This window comes from Onychomys torridus, chromosome 2 (assembly GCF_903995425.1).
Source record: "Onychomys torridus chromosome 2, mOncTor1.1, whole genome shotgun sequence".
Classification (NCBI taxonomy): domain Eukaryota; kingdom Metazoa; phylum Chordata; class Mammalia; order Rodentia; family Cricetidae; genus Onychomys; species Onychomys torridus.
In genome coordinates this window covers 35290824-35318747 of record NC_050444.1, presented here as the reverse complement: position 1 = coordinate 35318747, position 27924 = coordinate 35290824, and the positions used below count along the sequence as shown (strand labels likewise).

General features: G+C 40.8%; 1 protein-coding gene across 6 annotated transcripts in view; it reads right to left on the bottom strand.

Annotated features, from left to right (window-relative positions):
* Nucleotides 1-27924, bottom strand: part of Eya1 (EYA transcriptional coactivator and phosphatase 1) — a 147542-nt gene that overhangs the window by 88243 nt on the left and 31375 nt on the right. For 2 of the 6 annotated variants that reach the window (XM_036178963.1, XM_036178962.1), the window contains 4 exons: nucleotides 20368-20437; nucleotides 19902-20047; nucleotides 17017-17154; nucleotides 249-331 (listed from right to left, as the gene is read on the bottom strand). In XM_036178963.1, coding sequence (XP_036034856.1) covers nucleotides 249-331; nucleotides 17017-17154; nucleotides 19902-20047; nucleotides 20368-20437 — 437 coding nt within the window. Of the gene's footprint in view, nucleotides 1-248; nucleotides 332-17016; nucleotides 17155-19901; nucleotides 20048-20367; nucleotides 20438-27924 lie in introns of those variants that run through there. The other 4 variants (XM_036178967.1, XM_036178966.1, XM_036178965.1 and 1 more) reach the window with 4 other exon arrangements.

The window sequence follows — 27924 nt, the reverse complement described above, 5'->3', positions numbered from 1 at the left end:
CAAGCAAACTTTAGCTAAGGACACAGACATTCTTCAGAGCTTCAATCCTATGTCCCAACACAAACAAAATGAAACCCGTCTGAAAACTGTAAGACTCAACATAAATGTCTGCTGTAGAGATTGTATAAAGGAAAAAAAATGCTTAAAAAGCTTAAGAAAGTTCTCACGGCTTAACACAAACAAACCTTCCTTTATGTAAAATCATGTATTTTTAAATGTTTTAGAAGTCGAGTTCTCAATTAAATTACCTGCTGTGAACTGTTAAATCCAGAGGAATTGGTGAGTGAATTATTTCCTGCATATAATCCTGATGATGTGGTAAAACTGCTACCTGGAACAGAGTGGAAAGACAGCTTGTTCAGTGACGTGCTCAGTGACGTAGGAGAACGTCATTTCCAAAAGGCAGGGGTGGAATCTTCTGCACTGTTATCCACCATCATCAATAACATTGTGTTTGGCCATGGGAGAAACGGCTTAGTGGTTAAGCGTTTGCTGCTCTTCCTGAGTACTCAGATTCAGTTCCCAGCTGTAACCCCAGCTTCAGGAGATCCAATGCCTCTGGTCTCTCGAAGCCGCATTCTCGTAATCCCATCTCTCTCTCTCTCTCTCTCTCTCTCTCTCTCTCTCTCTCTCTCTCTCTCTCTCTCTCTCTCACACACACACACACACACACACACACACACACAAACCAACCAAACAAACAAAACCCTCAAAACTTAAATAGTAAAAAAAAATGGTTGATCATTTCAATTGTACTATATTATAGTAAAGAAGTTTAAATTACAGAGTGCATAAGTAATTCAGAAAAATCTAAGATCAAAGGTATGCATTTGTGTGAAAATATCAGCCAATATGTTTTCCATTAAAATCTACAAAACACACTGTTTTTCACGTCTTTTTAGGAAATATTCAGAATACAATTGGAGCATTTTCTTCCCTGGAGCCCTTTCCACTCTCATGAGTTCTTTCTTACTTTCCTTTAGCAAATTTGAACAAATATTTGTTCTCCCTCCATAAAATAAAATAAAATGATCATATTAGCCAAACCTTGAGGTTCTTGATAGATAGCTCAGAAAATGTGTTGCTTCCAAGGATTTAAAATGCTGATATTCTTATTAATGGGACTATCATAATGGGCCCCTGAGCAGGATCTCATTATTTTATTTCATGGGAGAATAAACAGCAGCACTCGAAATTCTTAATACAGAGATTAAAGAGGACGATCTTTCTGCCACAGGTCTCTGCACTGTCTTTGTCGGCTGGGCTGTCCACATTGTTCCACAATGAACAGCAGGCACTGTGTGCACACATCATGGAGTCCCTCCCTCCCCTCATTCATTTTGCTGCTGTTGAGCTTTGTCAAAGAAAAACACGACTCGATGGTCTAACTAGCAAGCATTTCTAAATTTCTAAAAATGATCAAACTCAGAAATGAACAACCATGTGTGTATTTTTTTACGATGTGTGATATACACTGCAATACACAGAATTCTACTGCCAAGAATTTACACTAGGGAAAAGTAAGGGTTTTATTTAGGAAGCTCATTAGCAAAGATGCTCTACAGTGTTCTTTCCAACAACAAAGCAGAGCTGCCCCACCCTTGAAAGGTGTCTCTCTACAACAGAATAAAGATTGTTAGTGGTGGTGTTGACATGAGTTTTTTTTTTTTCACGTTCTTTTATAAAACTACAAAATGGAACAACAAAAATACTTTTAATTATTTTATTTACAAATACTTTAGACAGCCTAAAGTTGTTAAGGAGTACAAAGATTGGGCTGCAGGGGTGACTCAGCAGGTAAAGGTGCTTGCAGCCAAGACTGATGACCAGAGTTCGGTCCCCAGGAACACATGGAAGAAGACAGAGCGATTTGTCTTCTTACTTCCTCATGTGTGCTGTGGTTCACATTCACCCACACACTTGCACATACATAACTGATTTTTTTAAAAAAGATTTAAGATGTTTTGTCTGAAGCATTCAATCACAGCCATGGTATATTAAAAAATTTTAAGATGTTTTCTCTGAAGCATTCAGTCTCAGTCATGGTATATTTATGAAGCCAATGTACATTTCTAAATTTTGTACTCAGAGCCTGTCTTGTTTTTAGGATAAAAAATAAAGGCAATTTTGAGAGGATACATTGTATAGCAAACGAGTTGGCTAAACACCAAATGTGTAGGCAGATCATGCAGAGTCTTCAACGTGAGCTCATTGCTTACAAGTGGATTCATGACTAACACACAGTGGTTGCTTCTCCCATTATTTACTTGCTACTGAACATTTAAATATTGGCTTAACAATCAGAAAACTGTAGGGTTGTCACTTGGGGACGTGCAGTCATGCATGTATGTGCACAGAGGTCAGAGGACGACCCCAAATGTCATTCCTTAGGCACCTTCCAATTTTGGTTCAAAGTAGGGTCTCTCACTGAAGTGGAACTTTGCTGGGTAGGCCAGGCTTCCTACTGAGCAAGCTGGAGGGTCCTTCTTTCTTGGCCTCCAATCTCAACATCACTGGGATTAGCAGAGCACACCACCACACTGATGTTTTACATGGGTTCTGGAGATCCAAACTTGGGAGCTCTTGCTTGCTAGGCAAGTGCTTTATGCAGAGAGCCACTTCCCAGGCCAGATTAGAGTGTTTGGTACATAAATTAAAAATTGTCTGGACTCTAGACAGCTCACCTACCTACTCTAAAATGTAATTTCCTTATCTTCAAATCCTGCTTAAGAGGCAGGATTTCTTAAACATCATGTCAAGTATTTCAGAAAGTAAAATGACCAACCCCTGCCCCATATGCAAAGAAGGTAGGCATTATTGTTTATCCTAGCACACACTTACAAAAGTCTTCGATGTTTTTATGTATCTTTTTCCCCTTTTGATTATTCCAAATGAGAAAAATACTTCATCGCTTTGTATATTGGACATTCTTTTCTTAGTTGTTAAGCATCTATGAGCTTTAAAAGCTAGATCCGGGGTTGGGGATTTAGCTCAGTGGTAGAGCACTCGCCTAGCAAGAGCAAAGCCCTGGGTTCGATCCCCAGCTCAAAAATAAATAAAAAGTAAAAGCTAGATCCAAGGATTTGTTGTTTTTATAAACAGAGGAAAATATTTCCTAAGGTAGCTTCAGATCCACTCAACACACAGACTCATGTTTGAGGTTTCTTCTTTTGTACATTTTAGAAATAGCTTTCCTCAAGTCTCCAGAACACCTCTCCTGGCCAAGGAACTCTTTCACACAATTAATACTCCAAACATTGAAGTTTCAATAAATAAGCACCAATGTTAATGTTCATTTGCACAGGATAATCATATACCCATTAAGCAGTAAGTATTGGGTTCATAATGATGATTCTATGGGAATAAAAGGATGGTTATCACATACACTGTGACTACACAGGATGTGTCAGGATGATTATATGGCTTTATTATTATTCTTTTGAGTCAGGTGTTTCTCTCTACATAGCCCTGGCTAGCTTGGAACTCACTAGGTAGACCAAACTGGCCTCAGGCTCAGAGATCTAAGTGTTTCTTCCTCTCAAGTGCTGGGATTAAAGCTTATTTTTTAAACACAAATCTCATGGGTAAGATTCCTTCTATATTTGTACATCAGAGAACAAGTAATTAATAATGACAGTGATATGCAGAGAAAGATAAAAATACTAAGCACTTAAATTTTCCTTCTGAAATAAGTCTAAGTTTCTTCTGTATAAAAGTACATTTTTCTCAACTTCAGCTATTATATATAGTCAATAAGAAAAAATACTTTGGGTTATGACCTGTAGCTTTAATTTAAACTGTACATTTTTAGGTTATGACTTGCTACTTTCAGCTAAATGACACATTTTGGGGCAATAAATACTGACCTCCATAATCCCCACTCACCAAGAAAATGAATAAGATATAGAAAATATATTTTTAAATGGATATTTTCATTCCATAAGTTATTTGCTGGAACAAAGCAGAAAAGACCATGGAAGCTATATTGGCACATACAGGCCACTAGGGTAGGGCCAAGTAAATCACAGTTCACTACTCCAAATGGTACCCAAGTGACTTTCCAGACGTACGCTGTTTCTAAGACTGTGCACTCGCTAGAAGCCAACATCAGTTATACTCATTTGCAGGCTGAGATTCCATTCCACTCAGTGTGCTGAAGCAGGAGTTTAATGGCACCCCAGTGGCCTCAGGGACTTAATGCAACTTCCAAAAGGATCCCGCTTGCTTCAGGGAGAGGGGTACCTCCTAGAGACTGGGGCTCAGACCATATTCGCTTTACTAGAAGTGAGGTCTCAGGGCTGCTCTACCAGGCTTCCCACAGAACGTGGGCAAATAGGGTGGCTTTGAGTCCAGGTTGCTAATACTCGCTGTCAGCCACAGTCTTCTCTGCTAGCTGCCTGCACTGGTCCAGTGCTCTCCTGCTGTCCTGTACAAGTGGCAAACTCCTCCTCTAAAGAGCATGGCAGATCCTGTCATCACCCCCCACTTGAAAAGTAACTGTTAGTGGTTCCCAGCTGCCCCCAGGATGAAGTCAAGCTCCTTGTGGAACTTATTTATTAGACCTCAGCTGTCTGGTACCTATTTATCTTCTGCACTTGTTTGATCTCTTCCTAGCAGCCCCAGCCCCAAGCCCCAAGCCCCAGATGCCCTTTCCAGCCTAACTGGTGAGTCGCCATGTTGTTCTCCCAAAGCCGTTCAATACTACTCTTCCTTCCTGTAGTCATGTACTGGCCAACTTCTATCAGACTTAATTCCACATGGTCTAGAAACCATGTCCTCAGAAAGTCCCCTGTCTTGTACTTCTCCCTCCTCTGTATAAGCCCAAATCATTCTGTCTTTCATTTATCTACCTACCTTTTCACCTATGAATGAGCCTGTCTTTGTAGCATGTATATATGTATATGCATATGATCACACCCATGACTATCAGTATTTTAAGCTAATTTCCACTAATTCACCTATAAACAAACAAGTACTAATTATACTTGTTAGTCCTTTCTCTGTGAGATGGGAGTATATGAAAGGTTATGCACATGTTTGAGTTTATAAAAACACAAGAGTATCTACACTCCACATGTAAAACATCCAGATAGAAACATATGTAGAGATATAGTGACATTTTTAAAAAATATATAACTCCCATTTTTCTACCATGTTAGGTGCAATCTCATCTTCTCCATGATTTACAAGCCACAACTTGATGTTTTATTACATTTAATGTGAGTGTGTGTGCGTGGACATTAGAGATTGGAGAACAATTTGTGAGAGACTGTTCTCTCCTTCTACTATGTGGAACCCAGGACATGAACTCAGGTTTTGAGGCTTGGCATCAAGTTTACTGTTAAGCCATCTTTCTTGCCCCTGGCTTGATATAAGCAGTGTTTTCAGATAAAATAATGATAGTTAGGATAAGGTACTACAGATTTCATGGGGGTCACAGTGACTTTCAAACAGATGCCTGCCCGACTTTAAAGTCTAGTTATGATTTGTCTGGATTTAAAGGGAGTTGGAAATTCACTGAAAACTTCCCATGGTGTCCTCCAAAAATGACAACAGCAAATACGGAACTTCAAACCCTCAGAGGACACATCCTGCACATGCCTAAATCAAGTGTTTGTTCCTAGTCACCCCTTCCAGATACACCCAGGAGATAGTAACATTTCATTTTACACATGCAGAAAACCCTGGAGTTACAAGAGATGTGGCAGAGGTGTGACTCCATCTCATCAAGCCATTCAGTTCTAAGCATGGAGGCTTCATGGCCGTAGTGCATTGACTATCTGAGTAGCAAGAGTATTTTCTTATATATTTGACCTTTGCAATCAAAATACAGCTGGTGAGCCATCTGACCAGCCTGTACAGAGTTCAGCTGTTCCTGAGCTGAGCTACAGATCGCAAAGAGAAGGAAGCCCCAGGATGACAGCTTCTCTGTAGACTTCAGCATCAATTCTACACTAGACTTCAGAGAGCTGCTGGAGGAGTGAAATGTATCAGAAATGTTCTATGGTGAAATGTTTTCCGTTTTTATTTCGCATAAAATCATGAAGGTCACTCATGGTGAAAAGAATCCTTTCTTAGAACCCACTGTAGTTGAGGAGCTTGGAAGAAGTTGGCTCAGCTGACCTTTCAGTGACTTCTGGTGAAGTTATACTTCAGGAGGATGTGGAGGGGCCACATTCTACTGGATAGTTTTAAGAAAATTGTATTTACTAAAAGAGTTTATTACTGTGAAAAGCCACACTTTCTTTGTCATGGAGACTCCTTCCTAGCTTAGAATCATTGGAAAATGTCATTTCTTTCAGAAAATCTGCAAAGAACACACATTTTCCTGCCCCTTGGTCTCCTTTTAATGTTGAGACTGTTTATGGAATAGGTAGATTACATCTCTTATTGAAAAACCGAGTTCTACTCCATCAACACATCTTAAACATTCCACAGACTCCTGAGGACCATGGAGAAAAGTATGGGTTAGCATTGCTCGAGGAGACACCAGAAGCCTGGACAGGAGGCTGCCTCACCTTGGGGTTGAAGCCACGAAGCAGGCTGGTACAGAAATACAGTACAACCCAGAAAGAGTGGGGAGCACATTTTAATACCTCTGGATGAGCTGAGAGCAAAATAAAGCTTCACAGAGAAGTAGGAAGGGAAGCTGGAGGTGTACAATAAAAGTTCCTTGACCACTTCTCAGAGGGAAAAAAATCACAGGAAGAGAAATGGCACTGGGAAAATTCTAGCATCCTAATGTCCAACACATCATATTGTTAAAGCAGGACCCAGAAGATGCTATGGTTCTTCTTCCAAAGACTGGGAAGAGTGAAAGAGCCAAGAGATGTAAAGGTGTGCATGTGCATCTCAGCCTGGAGATGAGGGCTGGACTTTAGGGTGTAGAGCTGGGATGAGGTGCTAGGACAGATCTTATCTAAGATGTTTCTCAAGGTTCTCCATGTATGGCCCACTCTGTTAATTATCCAGAATGTGGTCAAAACTGTTCTGAAAACTTACTGTGGCCCTGTTCCCCTTAATTAATGCTTCTCCCCATCATTCATTTTCCCTATTCTTCAAGGCCTAGACAATCTTTGTTTTTCCAATAACCTTCCTTGACTATTCCTGTGTGTACTGACTATGTTCTGGGAACCCTGGCTCAGTAATATCATTGTTTATCTCTTCCCTAGACCAGTTTTGAGCAAGTTCTTCCCAGTCTTTGCACCATGAGCCTGATTCCTTAAATCCATTTGCTATATTTCTTTTGCATGAATATCTACGTGTAGTTCGTATGTATGCTCAAATTGTGTGGGGCAGCTTGTGGGAGTGCGTGAGCATGTGAAGGCCAGAGTTCGCAGTTTCAGCTATTGCAGCAGAGTGGAACACCAACCTTATGGTTCAGACAAGTGCCTAAGAGGTTATTCACTCTGTTAAGTTAGATGCTGAGGGCATATCACAAGTGTACTGATGTACTGAGGGCATATTAAAGTCTTCAAATTCAGAATGCAATAGTAACCTGTTTGTATTCCATTTTGTTTATTGTTGTCTATAGTGAGAGAAGGGAACATAGCTTCATTCTTTTGCATGTGAATGACCAATTCCTCCCTCATCACTTATTGGAAAAGACTATCCTTTTCTATCACATATTCTTATCACTTTTGTTGAAAGTTAGTTGACTATTTACTTCTGTTCTGTTTCACTGGTGAAGGTCTTGATGCCAATACCATGCTTTCCTGGTCACTACAGCTCTGCAGTATATTCTCAAGTTAGGTAGTATGACGTCTTTCAGCTTTGCTTGATTTTGCTTCAGACTACCCTTCCCCCACATTCTATATTTTTTTAGTGTGTTTATATTTTCAGATTTCCACTTTTTGTTCCGAGTTATTTCCAAACTTGCCAAATGCGTAGGATACTCATCTTACAGCAAATGTAGAAGATGGAGGAAAGCCATTATCGCTCTGTTCCGGTTTACTGTTTTCTAATTTACCATGCAAACTCTTTCAGATTGTCTGAATCAATAATGGTGACAGGGTCTCAGATATTCAAAATATTGGGATTAACTCTGGTTTACACAAAAAATCATATACACCCCAAGAGCAGAGAAAATGACATATAAGAAATTTAATAGATAAATTTGAAATCAAACTGATTCATTTCTAAAAGGCTTTACTGTTGCTGTTTTATTAGGCTGGCAAATGACAGAAGTCACCCAGGGATAGTCCATCACAAGGCTCTGATTTCTTCTTGCCATTGTCCTGTCTCCCACAGAGAATGGGTGGAGCTTTGTCAACCATAGCAAACAAGAAACAGTCCTTGTGGGAGACCTTGTCTGGGACTCCTGGTCCCATAGGTGCAAATCGATTGTACCTTTAAAACATACCATCCCTCAAAAAGACTTCCATTAAAATGTCTCTACTACTTCCTCTTAGTTAATAAGAACATAGCCTATGTTTATTTCTGTTTTGTGTGTGATTTCACCTGGAGAACGTTGCCCATTTCTAACTTCAAAAAGCTTTAAAAAAGAAAAAAAAAAAAAAGTAACACATAGGTCAAAGGTCTGTTTCACAGAGAACAAGGGCTCCCATTAAAACCCGGAATTCCAGGCAGCCTAAGCGAGCTGGAACCTGCAGGGAGGGCTGTCTGTTCTGCCTACATTTCCGAGTGTTTCCAGCATTTGTTCAGCAAGCAGGATGCCGTCTGTCTGTCCCTCGTGGATTTTCACAGAAGTCCGTTTGCTTTCCTTCGCTGGCCTTTTTGCCATGGGCTATGTCCATCATCAGGCACCATTTCTATGGCAGAAGTTAGTGAGGGCCCATGGGGGAAACCTCAGAAAGCCAGATGGGCTATTGCAAAGCAAGGCCTCCTCCTTCATAGAAGATGGATCTTAATGGGCCAAGTTTCCCTTTTCTTCCAGTTTATTTTCAAAGAAAAGTTTTTACTCAGGTAATAAAGGCTATAATCCATTCATCTTTCCTGATATATTTCTATATATTTTAACTAAAAACAACTCATACAGACAATAAAATTGGTAAAGGTCACAAATTATTGCTAAACCTAGATTTCAAGGGATTTCCGTATAATTTTCAACACTTGAAATAACACAAGATGCCAAAAGAGCTGAAATGGAATGTTACTTTTTAAAAAAGCAACTTAGGGGAAAAAAAGATGTAAAAAAGCCAAGAACTTAAAAATAAGTATGAGGTGACAGGCAAAGGAATTAAAGCAATTAAGGGGAAAATTAAAAATACGGCTGCGTTCCAACCATAACGTTATTGTGTGATTGAGCCAGGAAGTACAGTTCTCAAAAACCTTGATAGATTCTCTTTTTTTGAGATTTGCAATGTATTTTCCTAAAACTGTATCTTTGATAAGAATTCCTCTTGGAAAATACCATTTCTCGAGCAAATAAATTTAAATGCAAAGGTTTAGCAGGGTGTCCCTGAGTGACTAGGAAACTGAAACAATTCATGTGTACATCTGAAGAGCTCGATAGACAGCAGGGATGTTCTCACTCCATTCCCACGCCGCCCTGTGCAGCCCTGCGCACGGGATGAGTGGAGAGAGGTGGACTCGTGTGCTCTTCGGCATGTTTCTGGCCTGATCTGTTGTTTCTTTTCACTAGTTGGAACCTCAGAAAAACAGCGCTCACAAAGGAGAACTTAAAATCCTTTACCAAAGCAAACTCTGGATTTAGTGTTTCCTTCATTGTAGCCCCTCCCACATCTCATGGCAATCGGAACCCCTTCCTTAAGAGCAGAAGGACAGGAATACCCCATAACCCACAGAGGCATTCTATACCTCTACCATGATAATCCTGGCATCCTTCCTGGAAAACCCACATACCAATAAGAACACAGGTTGCTTTAAATATATACTATGATAATAAATTAACTGAAAATTTATGATGTGAAATTCCAAATTCATTTCCCCCAAATGATGATCACCAGAGTCTATAGATATTACCTTTTAACTTTCACTTAGCTATAGATCTCTCTACTACAAACAAAAATGTATATATTTTAGACATAGTAATGCTAGATGCTGGGGATAAAAATATGAATAAAGATGTTGCTGCCTTTGACTGACTATGATACATAGTACTAAGCTGCCTTGGAAAGGTAGGTTTCCTCACAGTTGGGTCTCCCTCAAGTTCACTTGCACTAGTTTTGTGTGTCTGAAAATCATTGGCGGGTCAACTTAATGCTTCCTTCCCTCCAACTGAAAGAAATGTCACTTTCCTCCCAATGGAGCCTTTGGAGTTCTGTGCTAAATGCGATCAACCATCTCTGTGACCTGTGGGTTTAAGTGGATAATAGTGGCAGCAATGGCTCTGTCCTATTGTTTGGAATACAGAGACAGTGAAAGTTTGGTTGCAAGTCAGCTACCTCTTTGACATCAAAGGTATAGAAAGGTTTATGGCATAACCAGGATATAGTCTGGGAAACCAATCAGTGAACCGAGGGCAAACAGCTTCACCTCAGTGGTTTTCTTACTCCTGGATAGACTCACATGTGTGGATACTGTGCACGTACACACCTACTTACATAACACATCCTGCACTCTGCTGCCAGTGTCTTTTGACCAGAGAGCAGCATTGAAGTCTTTACCTGTGCTTTTTACACACCTAACCCAATTCTTTCCAGCCTCCAGCCCTGTTGATGCCCAGCCAACCCTTCAAGCCTGTTCATCTACAAAAAGGTTTGTGTGTGAGAAAAGCCTCCTCAGATCATCCAATATATTCTTCCAGAGGCATAAAGGAACACTGAGGAATAGAAAGAGGTCAGAAGGAAAAGGCAAAGGTGTCACTTTCTCAGGATGAACTCTACAGTGACTGAGAGTATGAACATTATTGTCTTCCTCAGTTGAACTTAAGGTTCTAACCTTTCACTAAAATCACAAAAGAAATAATTAAAGTGGGAAAAGAATTGTCTAGTGTTCTTGTAGCAAAGGTAAAAAACCAGAGTTTTCCAAATGCAGAGATATTTATCACGGAATTTTAGCAGAAGTGCAGAGAAAACAATGATCTGATAGCTGGAAATAACAAGTGCTGGAGTACCAGAAGCCACTGCCATGACAGAAGCACCAAATGTCAGAGCATGGGAGTCCAGGAAGGACCATATGGACTAAATGAGGGCACCTAGAAAGGCTGTCCCAGCATGCCAGGCCCCACAGTGCATAAAGTCCACACACTGTCTAATGAATGTGTTATTCAGGAGCTCTGGGAGGTTTGAACACAGACATGGCTCAGAAAAGACATCTCTAAAAATATTTCTCAAGAATTCTGAGCAGAAAAAGCAACTAGCTATATGGTTAGTTATGTGCAACATGTGACCATGCTTCCACCTTCAGAAGACACAGGCAGGTCTGACAGCCATGTCTAAGGTCACGGGGCTACAAAAGCCTCCCCTGTGAATGTGTACAACATGGCAGGATTAGACAGTGCTATACCATTCTCCTTCAGTATCCATACTTGAGAAGCTACTCATAATACACTAGTTAAATGATTGCTCAGGCTTTCAGTCTTCTCTCTGCAAGATGTTGTTCAGAGTTGTTGGGAAGGTTGAGATGTATGTGAAGCTATCAGAACAGCCCTTGATATTCTAAAGGGCTCAATGAATGTCATTGCAATTCTATGTTGTTGGGTGGGCATCAAAGTTTTCCACACAGCAGAGCATATTACATTCCCACTTTCTTCCTGAGCTCTTTTTTCCTTTGTTTACTTGACAATGAGTCTTGATAATGATACGACACAATGAGCCTTGGTACTTTGTAGCCTAGAACACAAGACAGTCTTTCTGTCTCACCATCCCGAGTCAGGATTATTAGCATATTCACCCACACTGACCTTCCATCAAGCTTCTGAACGATGAACAATTTGAGGATTAAATGACTACCACCTTCTTTTCTTGTCCTTCCACTTATTCCTTGCTCTCTAAGTATAAATGTGACTTCAAGGGTAACTAGAAGTCTGGTTATTGCCTTGCCAATAGCTCTTCTGGTCCCTGCTGTTCTCACTCACCAATACCCATCACCATCTTCACCAACTCAACCTTTCATCTGGTCCAAGTTGCTCATGTTGCCCTTGGTTACTTTTACTCACCCACTCCCTGCACCCCTTTTGTATCATGCACCAAGAACCCCGATTCTTCTTAGCAGTCATTGTCCCTTTGTGTTAAAACACTACTTAGATTTAGCTCTGATTTTGTTTTGCTTTATTTTCCTTTCTTTTCTGTGCTTTTCAGTTATTGGAATTTTTGTTGCTTAAAAAGATTGGAAATATATTTTATTTTATACGGCAAATATTAATCATACTTCACATACATGTGCACATATTTAGAAATATATAATATATAAGATATATTATTCTTACAAACACAAATAAATACCCTACCCCTTTGGAAATGAGGTAGGTGATGCTTCCTAAACTAGAATTATCACAAAATTTGAATTATAATAATAATTAAAATATTGATCACTTGATCGCCACCACAGAGGAAACAGTAAGAAATCACCACGAGACTTCTCATAATGAACTCCATGTGTGTTAGAGTAATTTGTACATAAAATCTTAATGCTACCTTACTTTGTGCCCAGGAGAGGTGCCATTGCTTAAGTGCCTGAGATAAAGAATGGAGGCAGATGGCAGGGCCAGACCCACGAGGAGGCTGCCTAGCTCCAGAACCATATTCTGTAGCCAGGGTCAAAGCTTTAATATCTTTATACTATCCCACTGAGTCTGAAAGTGTGGGGAGAGGTGATGGGCACCTGTTCTCTTCAAGTCTGTCAACAGGGTGCTTCGAGGAAGCATGGACTACACCTCAGCTTGCTTGAGACATCTGAACTACCAAAGTGTTTTTCCTGGTGACAATGACATCCTAGCAGCTAACTCAGGACCCATCCTATATTTTAAAGATTGAAAAGTTCCTCCTGAAGGAGAAAACTAGAAAAAATACCCGAGATTGCTAAACTACATTCTGAACCATCTTCTAGCTGGCAGATACATTTTTCTTTCATTTGGGAATTAAACCTGGGGTCTTACACACACTGGGCAAGCATCTGGTCTATACCCTAGCCCAAGAAGAAATTAAGCAAAGGAGCAATGTTATTCATAATAAATTAATATAATTTGAAGAATTTTGAAAGTTATTTTATAGATGGTAAAAATAAAAAATACGGTAAGACATGCACCGGGGATTGGAGAGAAGACTCCGTGGCGGAGAGAGATCCCTGCTCTCGTAGATGGCCTGAGTTTGGTTCCAGCACCCATCTTTGGAAGCTCCCAACCATCTGTAACTCCATCTCCAGGGTTCCCGTTGCCTTCTTCTGGACTCCATGGGTACCCCACACACACATATGTACAGACCCTCACACAGACATACCCCCCTTGCACACATATGTGCATACCTCCTTGCATACACATACATACAAACCCTCACATAGGCATTGCCCCCCAACTTATGTACATATCATCATACAGCCATAACTCCCCCATGAACATACCCTCACATAATCACCTCCACACACATATATGTAAATACCCTCACAGTGACATTACCCCCTGACACACACATTTACATACCTTCACACAGGCATTACCCCCCCAACACACATAAGTATGTACCCTCACCCAGATATTACCCCCCACATACATATGTACATATCTTCACACAGACATCACCCCCACATACATATTTACATATCCTCACATAGACATTGTCCCCACACACACATATGTACATACCCCCACAGATATATTACCCCTCCCTCCCACATATATACATACCCTCACACAGGCATTACCCCCCACACACACATACATATGTACATAACCTCACATAGACATTGTCCCCCATACACATACATACATACCCTCACACAGACATTACCACACACACACACACACACACACACACACACCCTCACACAGACATTACCCACTCACACACATATGTACATACCCTCACACAGATATTATCCCCCTACATACAGACATAGCCTCACACAGACATATACCTAGACACATAAATAATTTTTTAATCTTAAAAAATGTATTGAGAAAATACTTAGGCTTGTTCTGGTGGCACATGCCTATAAACCCAGCACTTGGCAACCTGAGGCAGGAGGATTAGGAATTCCTGATTAGCCTGACTGTATGGCAAGTCTGAGGCTAGCCTGGGCTATGTGGTAAGGCTGTATGTCAAAATAAAATCAAAAAAGAAAGAAAGAAACCAGAAAAGATGCTTCCAAGTCCACCATTACAAACTCACTGAGGAGTGAGTGGCAGGCGTCACACGACATTTAATAGTAGTACATCTGGACGTAGTTGAGATGGCTCAGTTGCTAGGTTGCTTGTTACACAAGCTTACAGACCTGTTAAAATACCTGACATCTGTGTAAAAATAGCCAGACATGGAATAATGCCAGTACTTATAGGGATAGGCAGATCCCTGAAGCTTAAACATACATGTAAACTTCCTAAATTTCATGTCTAAACATGTGTGGTTTCTCATTCCTAAGATCAATCTCTCCATGTACTTGTGTGTGTGTGTGTGTGTGTGTGTGTGTATGTATGTATGTGTGTGAAAGTGCTTTAAAATCCAAAACCATCTGACAGTACAAATATTTCTTTCCTCATGCATGCTGGTAAAAAAATGTTCAATCTCGATTTCTCAAAGGATCTAGGTCCAAGGCCAGGTTTCCTTACCCTAAACCTTCATAGGTTGACAACGAAGCAAAACACAGTGAAGGACACATGACAAAAAGAGTGAAATATAATTTGTCTTGGGCTGAAGAGATGGCTCAACAGTTGAGAGCACTTGTTACTGTGCCAGAGGACCCAGGAAACCCACATGGCGACTCACAATTGTCAGATCTACAGTTCTAGGGGACCTAACACTTTTTTTGCTGACACCATGGGCACCGGGCATGTGTGTGTTGCAGGCAAAACACCCACACATATACAATAAAATATTTTTTTAAAGAATCATTTGTCTTAACACAAAATTTGCTAGAAGCTTGCATTGGCTTTCTTTTTGTCTCAGAGGGCATTCCTTTTGTCTCCTGTCTTGGCATTGCTTCTGCTCAGCCAGGCTCAGATGCCTGGTGGGCAGTGGAAGCCCCATGGTACTTGTTTATTTCCCTCACAGTCTGGAGGTATCTACAGTGTCTTTATGGATTTGGTTGTCTCTCTCTTTTACAAGATCCTGAGAGCAAATAGAGCTCTGCTGTATGATGTCTCCCATTGCTCCAGGTCTGTGAAATTCATCGATGAAGTGTCTCCATCACCCCTTGGTTCTCCTATGTCTCTACTCAATTGAAATTCAGTATGTGTACAACCTGTTCCAAGACAGCTTAAAAGTTTTGGATTCTAGCATATAAGTAGCTTGCTTCTACCAATAAATCCTGTCTGCTATAAGACTGTTTTATTCTGTAGCCATTATACATATCAAAACTTTGCAATTCAAGCCTTTTTTTTTTATAACAAATGCAAAAACAAATGTGAAAAATTAGTAGATCTCAACCAATAGAATTTTAACTTGATATACAGTAAAAACTAAATAAAAAAGTCATAAACTAAAAATATGCTTATGAAATAGTATATAAAGGTTAAGCACCTCAATATAACAAATCACTGAATAAAGATGAGTAATACCAGTGAGTAGAAAAAAACAATCTTATCTCCTTAGTTTTAAAAAACACATATAAAAAAATATCCAAGTTAATATCAAACACCAACATGTGCTCTTCCCTATAATACATCCTTATACATATAAATTCATAAGAAATTCTTAGAAAGTATGAAAGAATTTGCCTAGAAATCCCACATTTTCACTTTTCAGGAGAAATAATTAAAAATTCAGATAAGATGTGCATAACATTGCTACAAATGTCCAATAACAAACAAGGGAGTAGCTAAATACAGTACCAATGAATACCATATAGTCACTACAATGATGTTTTAGAAAATAACTTATTGGTGTAAAAAGAAGTTTAAAATATATTCCTTACTTAAAATAGGCACATGACCACATAATTGCCTATGGTGCATGTACACAGAAAAGAATGGTAAGAATTATATGGACTCTATGATTAAACTTGTTTTTGTGATTCTCCATATTTTCTAATTTATCCTCAACAGATAAAGGAATAACCACATAATAATGATAAATTGTGAAAATCATAAAAAGAGTTCTTTCAGCCGAGAAGCAGGTCCCAGGAATCAATGTAACTGTTTTTGCATCTTAGAAAACCAAAAATAGTTTGTGAAGCTGATGTTTGGTTAAAAAAAAGTCTCATAAATATATTTAATTATGTGAAATGTATTCTCCAAAACTTTACAGATACATTTACCTGGTAACAATCTGCTAATTACAAGTGGCATTTGCATAGTCTGGAAAAGGCCCTGATGCCCCCAACTCTGAGCTGTGAATTGCACCTACGTTACGTTTTGCCTGCAGTTTCCAGTCTATTGGTCCTTGGAAGCATTATCTTGAGGCTGCATGGGGCAGCTACAATGGACTCTGTGTAAATTTGAATTGGTCTTTGGTAGATCATTGAGACAATACACATCACATACTCTACATGTAGAGCAGAGTGCACTGTCCCCCAACACCACCCGTTACTAAAATGAAGAAACCAAACATCCCTTTTAGGAAAGTTAGTTGGTTACACCATGTCCAGGGGTCCTGCACACCACACCACAACCTCTTATGTGGCTGACTTCGCTTACTCTTCATTCTCTTTTTCTAACTGGCAGCATATAACAGAAGCAGAAACTTTGGCATTAAAAATAAAACTAGAACATTTGAAATAAGACCCTTATAGATCATTTCATCTAATTCCTCCACATAAGTATGGAAATCCTGATCTAGAGGGCAGCAGATGAAGGATCTCATTTGAAATGTGTTGGTGTCCTGCCTCTGGGCCCAGTCCACTTGCCTCCTCATCAACTTGCAGCTAAGAGAAGATCACACTTGCTTTAGGAATTAACAGCCAAAGTTGAAGGAAAGAAGCAGAGAGAGGCTGGATACAGACCTTGCATCTGGTAGCTGTATGGTGCCTGTCCAGGTTGAGGGGTACCAAAGCTTGTGCCATAGCTGAGAAATCCCGTCTGTCCAGGTGACTGAGACTGTGACAATCCACCTTCCGTCTTGATGCCTGCCCACAATGCACCTAAATCAGTTAGTGAGAGCTGATCTACCTGTTCATTCTCAGAAGCTGGTAAATATAGACAAGCACACACTCCCACAGCTGCCCAGTCACAAATGCTTCCCAACTCATCTGCAGGAAGACAGGGTGTGAATGCTTACAGTTGAATGCTATAAACTACAAGTTCAGTTTTTCTTCTAAAAAGTCTAAAGTTGAACATTTATTCACATGATTCTCCCTGATTTTCCTGCATTCAACTTTCTAGAAAGCAGAACTCTAGAGGTATCATTTCCATAATTGATTTTGTTATTTTACTAGAGTAGGTCACTCTGTCATAGTCAGAAATAACCCTAAGAAAAGATAAGACACACTGTTCCCAATTCACTAAATCTCCTTTTCCCTGAGACCTGATTACTCAGAGTCTCTAGGATTTAGATCTTTTCCCCCAACTTTGAGGCTAATGCACAGGACACTTTGAAGTCAAAGGAAGCAACACAGGATACAAACAAGTGGGGAACCTACTCCTGAGGATCTAGATCTTTCTGGAAAGACAGAATTAAGGAAGCAGAATGTCAAAGAATTGGACTTCTAAAACAGCAGAGTGCATTATACACGTGTAGAAGAAGTCAGTGGCATCCTGTTTATCATTACTAGCTTTCAAATATTCAAGTGTGATTCTTCTAAATGCAAGCTAAAGTACATTTGAAGTTATATTATCATGTAAATGCAAGCTTATGTCTTACAGGAATACAGAAAGATTATTTGTAGTCCTCAAATACTTCTCAAAGCACCAGGCTGGTTCACCAATTCCAGACTGGGACTTGCCAACACTGAGGTAGGCCACTGCACTTAATTGTAATTAAAGGCAGTCGTAAAAATGAACAACTAACCTTCATCCCCACAGAGGGAAGACAGAAACATCCTTGCCAAGAGAATTCACATTTTTCAATAATCTTGGTTTTCACTGAAGATAAATTATATCTTTTAAGATCTAGGATACACAGTAGTCTTGCTGTTTATTTCCATTTTAGGGGAATTTCATGGGTAGAATGAAGTTAGGTAATTATCCCAAGGCAGTGGAAGAATCTGATTTGGCTGAGAAAGCCCACTTTAATTTCTTGAGTATTTCTGAGACCTTCATAATGACCTTAACATTGAAAACTTAGTACAGTCTTAACATGTCAAAACAAATATGATGTACTATGTACAGGTAACTTCACCAATGAACAACTCAAACCTGGAAATTATCCACAGAAACACACCTGCCCTAGACAGGTGGCTGGTCTGTTCTAGAAACTCCCTTTATTCCCATGTGTCATCAGTAGGGCTTTCCCCCATCTCTCTCCTCTCAAGGGCATCCTGACCCTCCCACAGCCCTCACTGGACCACTTTAGAGGCTCAGCATGAGGAACTGCTGTGGTGAAGACAGATCTGGAGAAGCAAGAGGTGGAAAACACTGAGAACCACACCTACCTCCAAAACCTCTACCCACAGGCAGAGAACTCATTTTCCTAGAAACCCGTGAGCAGATGAGTGATGGGTCTAATCTAAGATGTAACCAATTCTTGATATTTTGTCCTCTCTGCTATTCTGACTATGAAAATCTATGCCTACCTTTTTCTTTTTTTCCCTTATTTTCACAGGTCTATGTGGAAATCTTGGGGTCACAGGTCCTTAAAGAAAGTGTCATTTAGTTCTGATGGTTTTGAAATAAAACTACAGAACCTGGAATTACATGTAAGTTAGACCTTATTTTCATAAATAAACTAATAGAGAGCCAAATTCCCTGAGGTCCAGAGACAGCAGTAAATGAAAGAAAGTTGTTAGTGTCCATGAGTGGTAAAAATTTTCAACAGAATCACAATTCTTCCAGTGTTTACTGGGAAGTATACAACCAACAAAATTAATGTAACAGCTGCCAAGATGATATCACCTACAGAAGGACCTAGTCTAGTCTTTGTTTACAAACACTCACATGCTTTTTTTTCTTGATCATTCTGTGTTTTCCCCCTTAATAAAATGCCCAGTTTAGTAGTCTTCTATTTGATTTAATTGGTTGAAAAATTGTAATTACAATTCAATTGAAGAAAAGGTATTTTGAGATTTGTAGTCTTCTGTAAATAGAACTTTGGAATTTGGCTGGATTTATTTTTAATTTACAGGTATTGACCCCATCACAATTGAGTTAAATTACACCAAGATAAAGATAATCTCCAGGTGGGAAGGAACAAATAGCATGTGAGCTTTGAATGCTTCCTGATCTGCGTCTTCAAAGTGCGGTCCGGGAGGCGATATATATATCACTTTTCCTAATGGGTGATAATGCTGAAATTTGATCATGGAACCACCCCTAGGTTTAGGGCAAGAGTTTGCTGAATTCTGCATGTACTTCCCTAATCATAGCTAGGCATCTGATAAACAGGAAATGGATCTTTACCCCAAAAGACTTCATTCATAGAAGTTTTATCACAAATATGCACAAAAATACCTTGGATTCCAGAGTCAAGTGCTCCGATTCCAAATTCAGATATAAGCAGGGAGAATGGAGAGCAAGGGGCCTAAGACCCAGGCAATCTGTTCATCACCTCTGACCTCAAGGTAAGAGTTCACTGTCCTCACAAAGCTCACTAGCAAGAATTATACAGATTTACAAGCAAGAGGCTAACAACAATTTTGGAAGTGTACCAACAGCAACACTCTTGAAGTACTACTCAAACACATAACACAGGCCCACCAGAATATACCATAAGAATAACAGTCCAATGACTCACCATAGGAGGAAATTCCATAGGGCTGTCCCGGCTGTGGGTACGTGGCGTAGGCTGTGGCTTGTTGCATTCCTGTGGTAAACTGTGTTTGCCCATATGCAGCCATAGTTTGTGAGGAAGGGGTAGGGAGAATATGTGGGTATGGTCTGCTAGTTGTCAGGAATGACAGAAAATAGAAAGCCCATGCATTAGATGGAAACATGCAAGGTCAAAATGAACAACTACATCACAAATTCCAGCTAAAGATTCTGTCTTACAGTCAAACTTGCCACTGGCATTGACAAAGCACTTCAGAGTACTCTACCAGGTGGTGATTAAAATAAATTTGCATATATATGTATTTAATTAAGCTGCTACCAAATTTACTTTTTGCTTAAATTAAGATGTAATGTGGGCACAGACATGACTTGGAACAAGGTAAAGTCTACTTAGAAAAGTCATGTATTGATTAAGAGAAAATACATCTTACTTGGAAGGATAAATCTGTGGTGGAGAGAATGGGTGAGCTGGTCTTGGACTAAAGCTGCTGCTCCCGAGAGCTGAGGAAAAAGAAAACACAGTGATGCTAGGAACCCAAGGAGAATACTGAACATGAGAAAAACAATGGCGTGTCACAATCTACACCATCACCATAGGAGATGGCAGGCATTTGGCCTCTGTGATCTATAGACATAGTGATTTTATATGGTCTCTCTAATAGGAAGGCAAAGAGGGCTGGAGAGGTGGTTCACTGGGTAAGAGCACTGACTGCTCTTCCAGAGGACCTGGTTTGATCTCTTGCACCCACCTACATATTGGCTAACAACCATCTATATCCTCGGTTTCTAGGAGAGCTGATGCCTCATTATGACCTCCTTAGGCAATGTACACATGTGGTGTATAGATAGGTACAGGCAACACACACACACACACACACACACACACACACACACACACACAAAATAAATAAATAAATAAATAAATAAATAAATAAATAAATAAATAAAATAAACCTTAAAAAAAAAAAGGGAACACATAGGCACTGATTGAGTGGTTCTAATTTTAAATACTCTTTAAAAAAACATAGACACAGCCATAAATACTTATAAGCGCAGCCTTAAGTACTTGTCAGAGAGCTTTGATAGAAGGAGTGCTGTCCTCCTTGGGAAAGCCAGGCCAAAACAGAGGTAGGAAGCTGAACGGTCCCCTGGCCCATTGTCTATACACAGCAGGGACCTGAACTAACAAGGAACGTGGTCGAATCTCTCCTGTGAGGGAAATGGGGGCGATTCACATTTGCCTGTGTCGCTTTAACAATGTTGTTTAGTGAAACTGCATTCCTACAAAGATCTTTACTGTCTCAGGTTGCAAACCGAGCCTGTTTGTTCTTGGGCTGTTCTGTGTGTTCCTATTCTCTTAGATGGATGTATTCAACTGGGATGCTGAAGCAAACAGTGTGTTTTTTTCTTTAAAGAAGCAGTTTAGCAATCAAGCGAAACTTAATTTCTTTTCATCAGATTTTCTCGACGCTGGATGTTTCAGAAATCCACCAGGCTCCTATCAAATGCTCTTTGACTCTCATTCAATTTAAAAAAGCAAAAACCCATTTTCAATAGTAGTTGGCTTCTGTTAAAAGTAGGACAATTTACCTATCAATAACATTATATATATTTTTATTTGTGAATACATATTTTTCCCTCAAACTTCCCAGTCTTCCCCTGGCTACAATGTGTATTGTTTGGATACAATTATTATAGAATGTAATATGGGTATTTCCTTCTTCCATTAATCCTTAGACTCTTCAGGAGCTCTGTCACATATCTTAGGTAAAGTCCCATGCACTCAGAGAGCCATGTGTTTTCTCATTTGTTGAGTAATGCATTTATACTTGTCACACTTCATTTCCCAGTGGTACTTGGGAGAAGAGTGGGGGATTTTGATAAGACTCTCAGAAGAGATGGGCTGTCTTCCTCCATTCAAACCAATGAGAGCTAATCCAGGGGCTACAAAGAGGTCTGGGTACATTCTAGCCTTTCACACTGCCAGATTTCCACCACCGGTGTCACCTTAGGAGGGATAGAATCCACATGAAAGAGATGGCAAGACACCTGGTTCAAGTCCCCCTCTGGGTACTTAGATCTGCATGGTCGCAAGCCCCTTGCCCACTGCAGGAATAATCCTGGAAAGACAAGCCCTATCCTCCCTGCAGGGAGATTTGTTAAATGCTGAGAACACACTTAGATTATGAGGGCCACCTGTGGGGACACGCTCTTCCACTCCCCTTCTCTAAGCATGAAAAGAGGCCAAGGACAGAGTAGACAACGTCTGCAGAAAGAATTATCTCGCACTGTTTGTAAAGCAAATGCCGCCTGATGACAGAAGCCACGAGGACCACCCCCCCCCTTCATTCTTTTCTAGCTTTAGATCTGTTCTTTCAACTCCTGGGTCACAATTCTAGAAAAGATGATGATCTCAGTACGTTGCACCCAACCATGTTTTTACAAAGAAAACAATGGGGGATATTAAGATTGTCTATCACACTGTAAATCAGTGAAACTTGCGTTCAAAGTATATGCAATGTATGTGTGTCAACATAGGAAAGTGATGAGAACTGGCGGCTCCAGGATGTGGAAAGTCAAGTCAGACAATTCACAAGAAGAAGTTCAAATTGTGTTCATATAAATAAATGATTTTCTCTGATTCTCGCCAAGTTTGTCCCTAACCTTGCCCTTCTTTCTGTATTTATGTGTGTACACATGTGTGCCTGTTCATGTGTATATGGGTGCATATATGTGTTCAGGTGTGTGTGTGTGGAGGCAAAGGCCAGAGGTTAAGCCTGGGCATCCTTTCTCAGGCACTGACCACCTTATTTTGTGAGACAGGGTCTCTGATTTGCTTGGAACTCACTGATTAGATTAGGCAGGCTGGCTGGGAAGTCCCAGGGGTCAATTAAACTCCATCTCTCCAAGATTAAGAAGATTACAAGCACAGATTTTTTTACATGGATTGTAGGATCAAACTCACCTCTTCATTCTTGCACACAGTACAAAATGAGCTCTCTCCCAGGTTCTGTTAATTCTACTTAATAAGCAACATCGCCCATCATCTATGCAGGAAAATGCTTCATGGTAGAATTTTTGACCCATGTTTTACACCTGAGGTGTTCAGGATACATAGAAATAACATCTTTACAGATAGAGGAATGGGGAACCCAAGCACACTGGTCTTTGAATTTGTACCCTGTTATTCCTCCAAAACATACATTCCTCTGACATCCTATATAGAAACTAGAAACCCCAGTCACCATCTCGGTTCCTCCTCCCATTCACTCATCCCAAATCCCAAAGTAGCCTGCTGACCTGGCCCTCACCCTTACACTATCCCTCATCCAGGACTCCAGCCCTGCTTCCAGTCCTCCTCATGTCACACTGAGATGACTACAGCAGCCATGCTCCACTCTCTACCCTCCCTCCCCACTGCCACCACGGAGATCTTGCCTCATCTCCACTTCATATCCATCCTATAGCTCACAGTCTTGTAGCCACTCACACGATTCAAGGAATGACTGCTGGAGTATTTGGAAGAGGACATAGGAGACTGAGGCTTCCATGCCCTCCCTTTTCTGGTGCAATGCAACCATCGTGCACTTCAGGACTCCTGTACACATCGTCCATGTCACGTTTGTCTGGGATGTTCTTCAGGACAGGCTCGCTGCCTCATCACACTCTCCTTCCCTGTGACAAGCCTCCCACCACAGAGACTAAACTGTCACTTTTTCTTCACTTTATCTTTGTTTGCTGCACTTTCTTGGAACATTGCACATATCCACAAAGCACCATTAGGCGCATTGCATTCTGGTTAGCATAATTTTGTGTGTAACTATTACTTTTCTCGGCAAACTATGAACTTCAGGTGCTAGGAACTTCTCATGCCTCTTTCCTCAGCACCTGATAGGATCGATGTAGCACACGGTCAACAGTCAATAAGTAAGACTTCCATAGTAAGAATGAGATCATTGGCCTATGAAACAGCTTGGTAGCTAAACTGGGCGGGCCAAATCCAATGACCTGAGTTCAGTCCTTGGGAACCACGTGATGGAAGGAGAATTCCTCCAGAAAATTGTCCTCTGATCTTCATATGTACATTTGACACAAGTATGGCCACATACGTACATATGTACATATGAACCCCCACATACAAAGTATAAAATATAAAATGAAATTGCAGTCATAAGCAAGGTAGGTTTTAAACCTGATCTGAAGGGTGGATCTGATATTCTAGGCTATACATAATGTGCCTGACTTGGGGTATTTTTTGTTCTGTAAATTGGAGAAGAAGGTATCCTCTATGAACTAGTAAAGAGCCATGAAAACTTACTGCTGTTCCCACAATTGAGTGCACCTAAAATCACTATATATTTCAAATTGCAATATAGCATACCAGATATAATTCCCTTAATTGCCTAAACTACTTTTTCAACAGCAATCCGGGAACTGCAATTGATTTTAGTGTGCTGGGGCCAGAGTGATCTGGAGCAAGTGGGATTACTGAGGATTACGTTATCAGGGTGATACAACAGTTACCCTATCCATTCATCACCCTATCCATTCACCAACTCCAAATGACAGGAATCAGAGGGACCTGGAAACACACAGACAACCTGTACCTTCTTAACAGCTAGCACACTTGTGAGTATTCTATTCTTTCTCTTCCACGTCATTTCAGAAGGCTTCCATAAATCTTGCTGTGGCAGAGGATTCAGAGTAAATATCAGCCTCAAGTGTGAGAATCCCCTAAGCATATCAAGAGGACACTCAGAAGTCCCCTGTTCTCAGTCCATGCTTAAATAAGGCAGCCCTGTGATCACTGGCAACACACCTCTGCCAGTCAGATGAAACATATAGACACGTTTTCGCTCTTCCCCACCCTTCCTGCTGAAGTAAGTCCCCTCTTCAAGATCAGTCAAAATGCTCAACTCTAACAGCGTCTCAACTCCACTCATTCATTGCTCTGATCTAATCCCTGACATGGCAATGAGAGAAGGCACCTCTCCTGTCTGCACTGAAGAAACATAATCTAGCAAGGGCTATGCAGCCAGGTTCTGAAATCCATCGGCAGAGGCACAGGGATGCTTCTGTTTCAATGGCTCCTCCTGGACAGTGACAATACTTGACAGGTTTCCAGGTCTGGGAGACCTGTGAGTTGTCCAAAGCCCTTGCTGAAATGCATTAGACTGCAAGACAGTCCTTCTCTTCTCCACAATTTCCCCCTAACAAGATCCTGGCACATGACTTTCAACTCCTTGTCTTTTTTGGAAAGATTTGAGAAATGACTCAACTTCCTTCTGAGTCAGGGAAATGCTGAACTCCCTGATTTTACCTTGTCCCCATAAAGCCTTTTCTATACAAGTGTGTGTGTGTGTGTGTGTGTGTGTGTGTGTGTGTGTGTGTGTGTGTGTGTGTCTATATACGTGTACACACACTTATGTGGGGAGGCTAAAGGCCAACAGTAGGTCTTCCTCAGTACCTTCTCCACATTATGTTTTGAGATTGCATGCCTGAAGTTTTTACATGGGCACAGAAACTTCAATTCATGTTTTCCAGCTCATGGGACAAAGACTACCACTGGGCTAGCTCCCCAGCCTCCCAAAAAATGATCCTTTAAGGGTAAAAAATTAGATCATGCAAAAACCTGAAGTGCCAACCAAGTTCCAAGTTCCCAACCAAAACTCATTCGTTCATTCATGGTGGTCTGTGCTCAGATGCCCCCCTCCACAGGAGCCCCTCTCTAAAAAGGAACCTCGACGACTCTTCGGCTGATTCTGATCACTTTTCTTTGCTTCAGAGTCAGACCTTCAAAGTGACATCTTTTCATAACCAGTTAATAAGTAAGCCACACTGATCATTCATGATGTTGAGTAGCTTCTGTTTGCTGATACACTAGACTGTGTATGACTGGTGCCATCAACAGGTGCTTAACTAACAACTAGCAACAACTTTAGATTTGGGGGGCAGGGGCGGGGACTGGCAGGTTAGTCAGAGGTCTTGCAAGCACATTGTTTACAATCTCTATGGTCCTTAAAAATTTTAAGTAGCTAAAGTAATTGTGCCAGGGCCAGCAGATAAAGGTGATAAGGGGGCTTGTTGCCAAGCCTAAAGACTTGAGTTTGTCCCCTGGGACCACCATGATGGAAGGAGAGAATCAACTCTTGACAGTTGTCCTCTGACCTCCATTCCTAACATGGCCTAGGTGTGTGTATACATGCATGAGTACACACAATTCATTGTATGTGTGTGCTCCTACTAACGAATCACTTTGTACTGGTAAAGCATAAATGAGCGAACATCACAATGGTTTCCAAACACAGTAAACAACCTTGCAATTTTCAAGTCTGCCACATGCCTGGGCATACTAAGCAGTCTCCTCTAGTGTCCCCACACTGAGAGCGGGAGGGAAGACACTAAAGAATCCCCCCTCGTAAGACAGAGGTGACTCTGCCACTGCCGCCAGAGTGGCCATAAGCCCCCTTCTCCTTGTTGGCTGCTTTCTAAGAGAATGAAAGAGCTTTGCCTCCACAGAGCGCAGCTTCTTAGACCCTCATTCCTCTCCCTCCCTCACCTACTTCTTTCCTCATTCCCCTCATATAGAGACTCTGTACACAATAAAATCATTTCTAGGTTCAACAGGGAATCTCTTCATCTTCCCTCAGCCCTTTTCTAGGGACTTGTTTTTCCTATGTGTCTTCTCAAGCAGCAGCTGCCAAGGATCTGAGACTCAAGGCATCACAAAGACCCCAACAAATTGCTTCGTTAAAGCATTTGTTTTCTGCTGGCTTGGAAAACTGTTCATTCTCTGGGGCTCAAGAAAGCTCTCCAACATTCCGATGATGACGACCTCCTCGACGCTTACTTGCACTGAGCAGAAGCTTTAGAATTTGACACTAACTCCCAGTGGGTCCCTAAATTATTATTCTGGAACTCTTCTTTTTCTATCTGGATCTCTACTCTGGCTCAAGACCACATTTCATGTCTCAAACCACAAGAATATTGGCCATTTCATTTTTTCATTTAGGCAACATATATCAAGCAACTCTAATGCATTCAGTATTATCATGGCTACTGGTGTGTAAGTGTGGATAATACCAAGACACTCTGTTCCCATAGGGCTACACAGTAAACAAGAAGACAGATAATGAAAAATAATTTTTGAAGTACTGACGAAGACTAAGCAAGGAAGTATGGAGAACTAACTGTAGAACTCTGTGGTGGCATCTCACTGGCTTCGAGACTGGGGGTGGGGGTAGGATTCTTTTCTTTCCAGAATTTTCATTCTCTTGTTCTCATTTCACATCTTCTCCAACGTCATCATGAGATGCAGGACTCCCTCCATCTTTGTGTTGGGGCTCTATCTTCTCCGTTGAGATAGTTAGACACTTGAATCATTATACTACTCCTTTTAAATATTCTCAGTTCTTTTACTTCCACTTTCCTTTGCATTTTGTCCGCCAGGTTCATAACTCTGGATCAAACCAAATGTCTCTTCATGTAGGTTGCTAAGCCTTTAAAGCCATGATTCTCAACCTCCTAATGCTGCAGCTCAATACTGTCCCTCAAGCTGCAGTGACCCCCAACCACAAAATTATTGCCCTGCTGCCTTATAGCATTAATTTTGCTACTGTTCTGAATTATAGTATAAACATCTGATATGCAACCCCTGTAGGGGTGGTGACCCACGGGTTGAGAACCACTACTGTAAATGGAGAACTCACTCGATGTGTATAAATTCCAAGTTCAAGAGCTCTACCTCTGTTTGGACCCGTGACCACGCTGTCTACCCACTTTTTAAGCTGGAAGCCATCTTGTCGCACTTTCCTATTCTGCCCAGCGTCTCCTCCAGTCTCCTCCAGCTCTGCACATTCATATGCCTATCACTACTCTCCTCTTTGAGACACTGCAGGGGAACCATAGACTGCATTCACAACTTGCTTATTCATGTGTTACTTTACTGAGCAACAATGAATGACCTGCTGCAGGGTCAAGACTGCAAG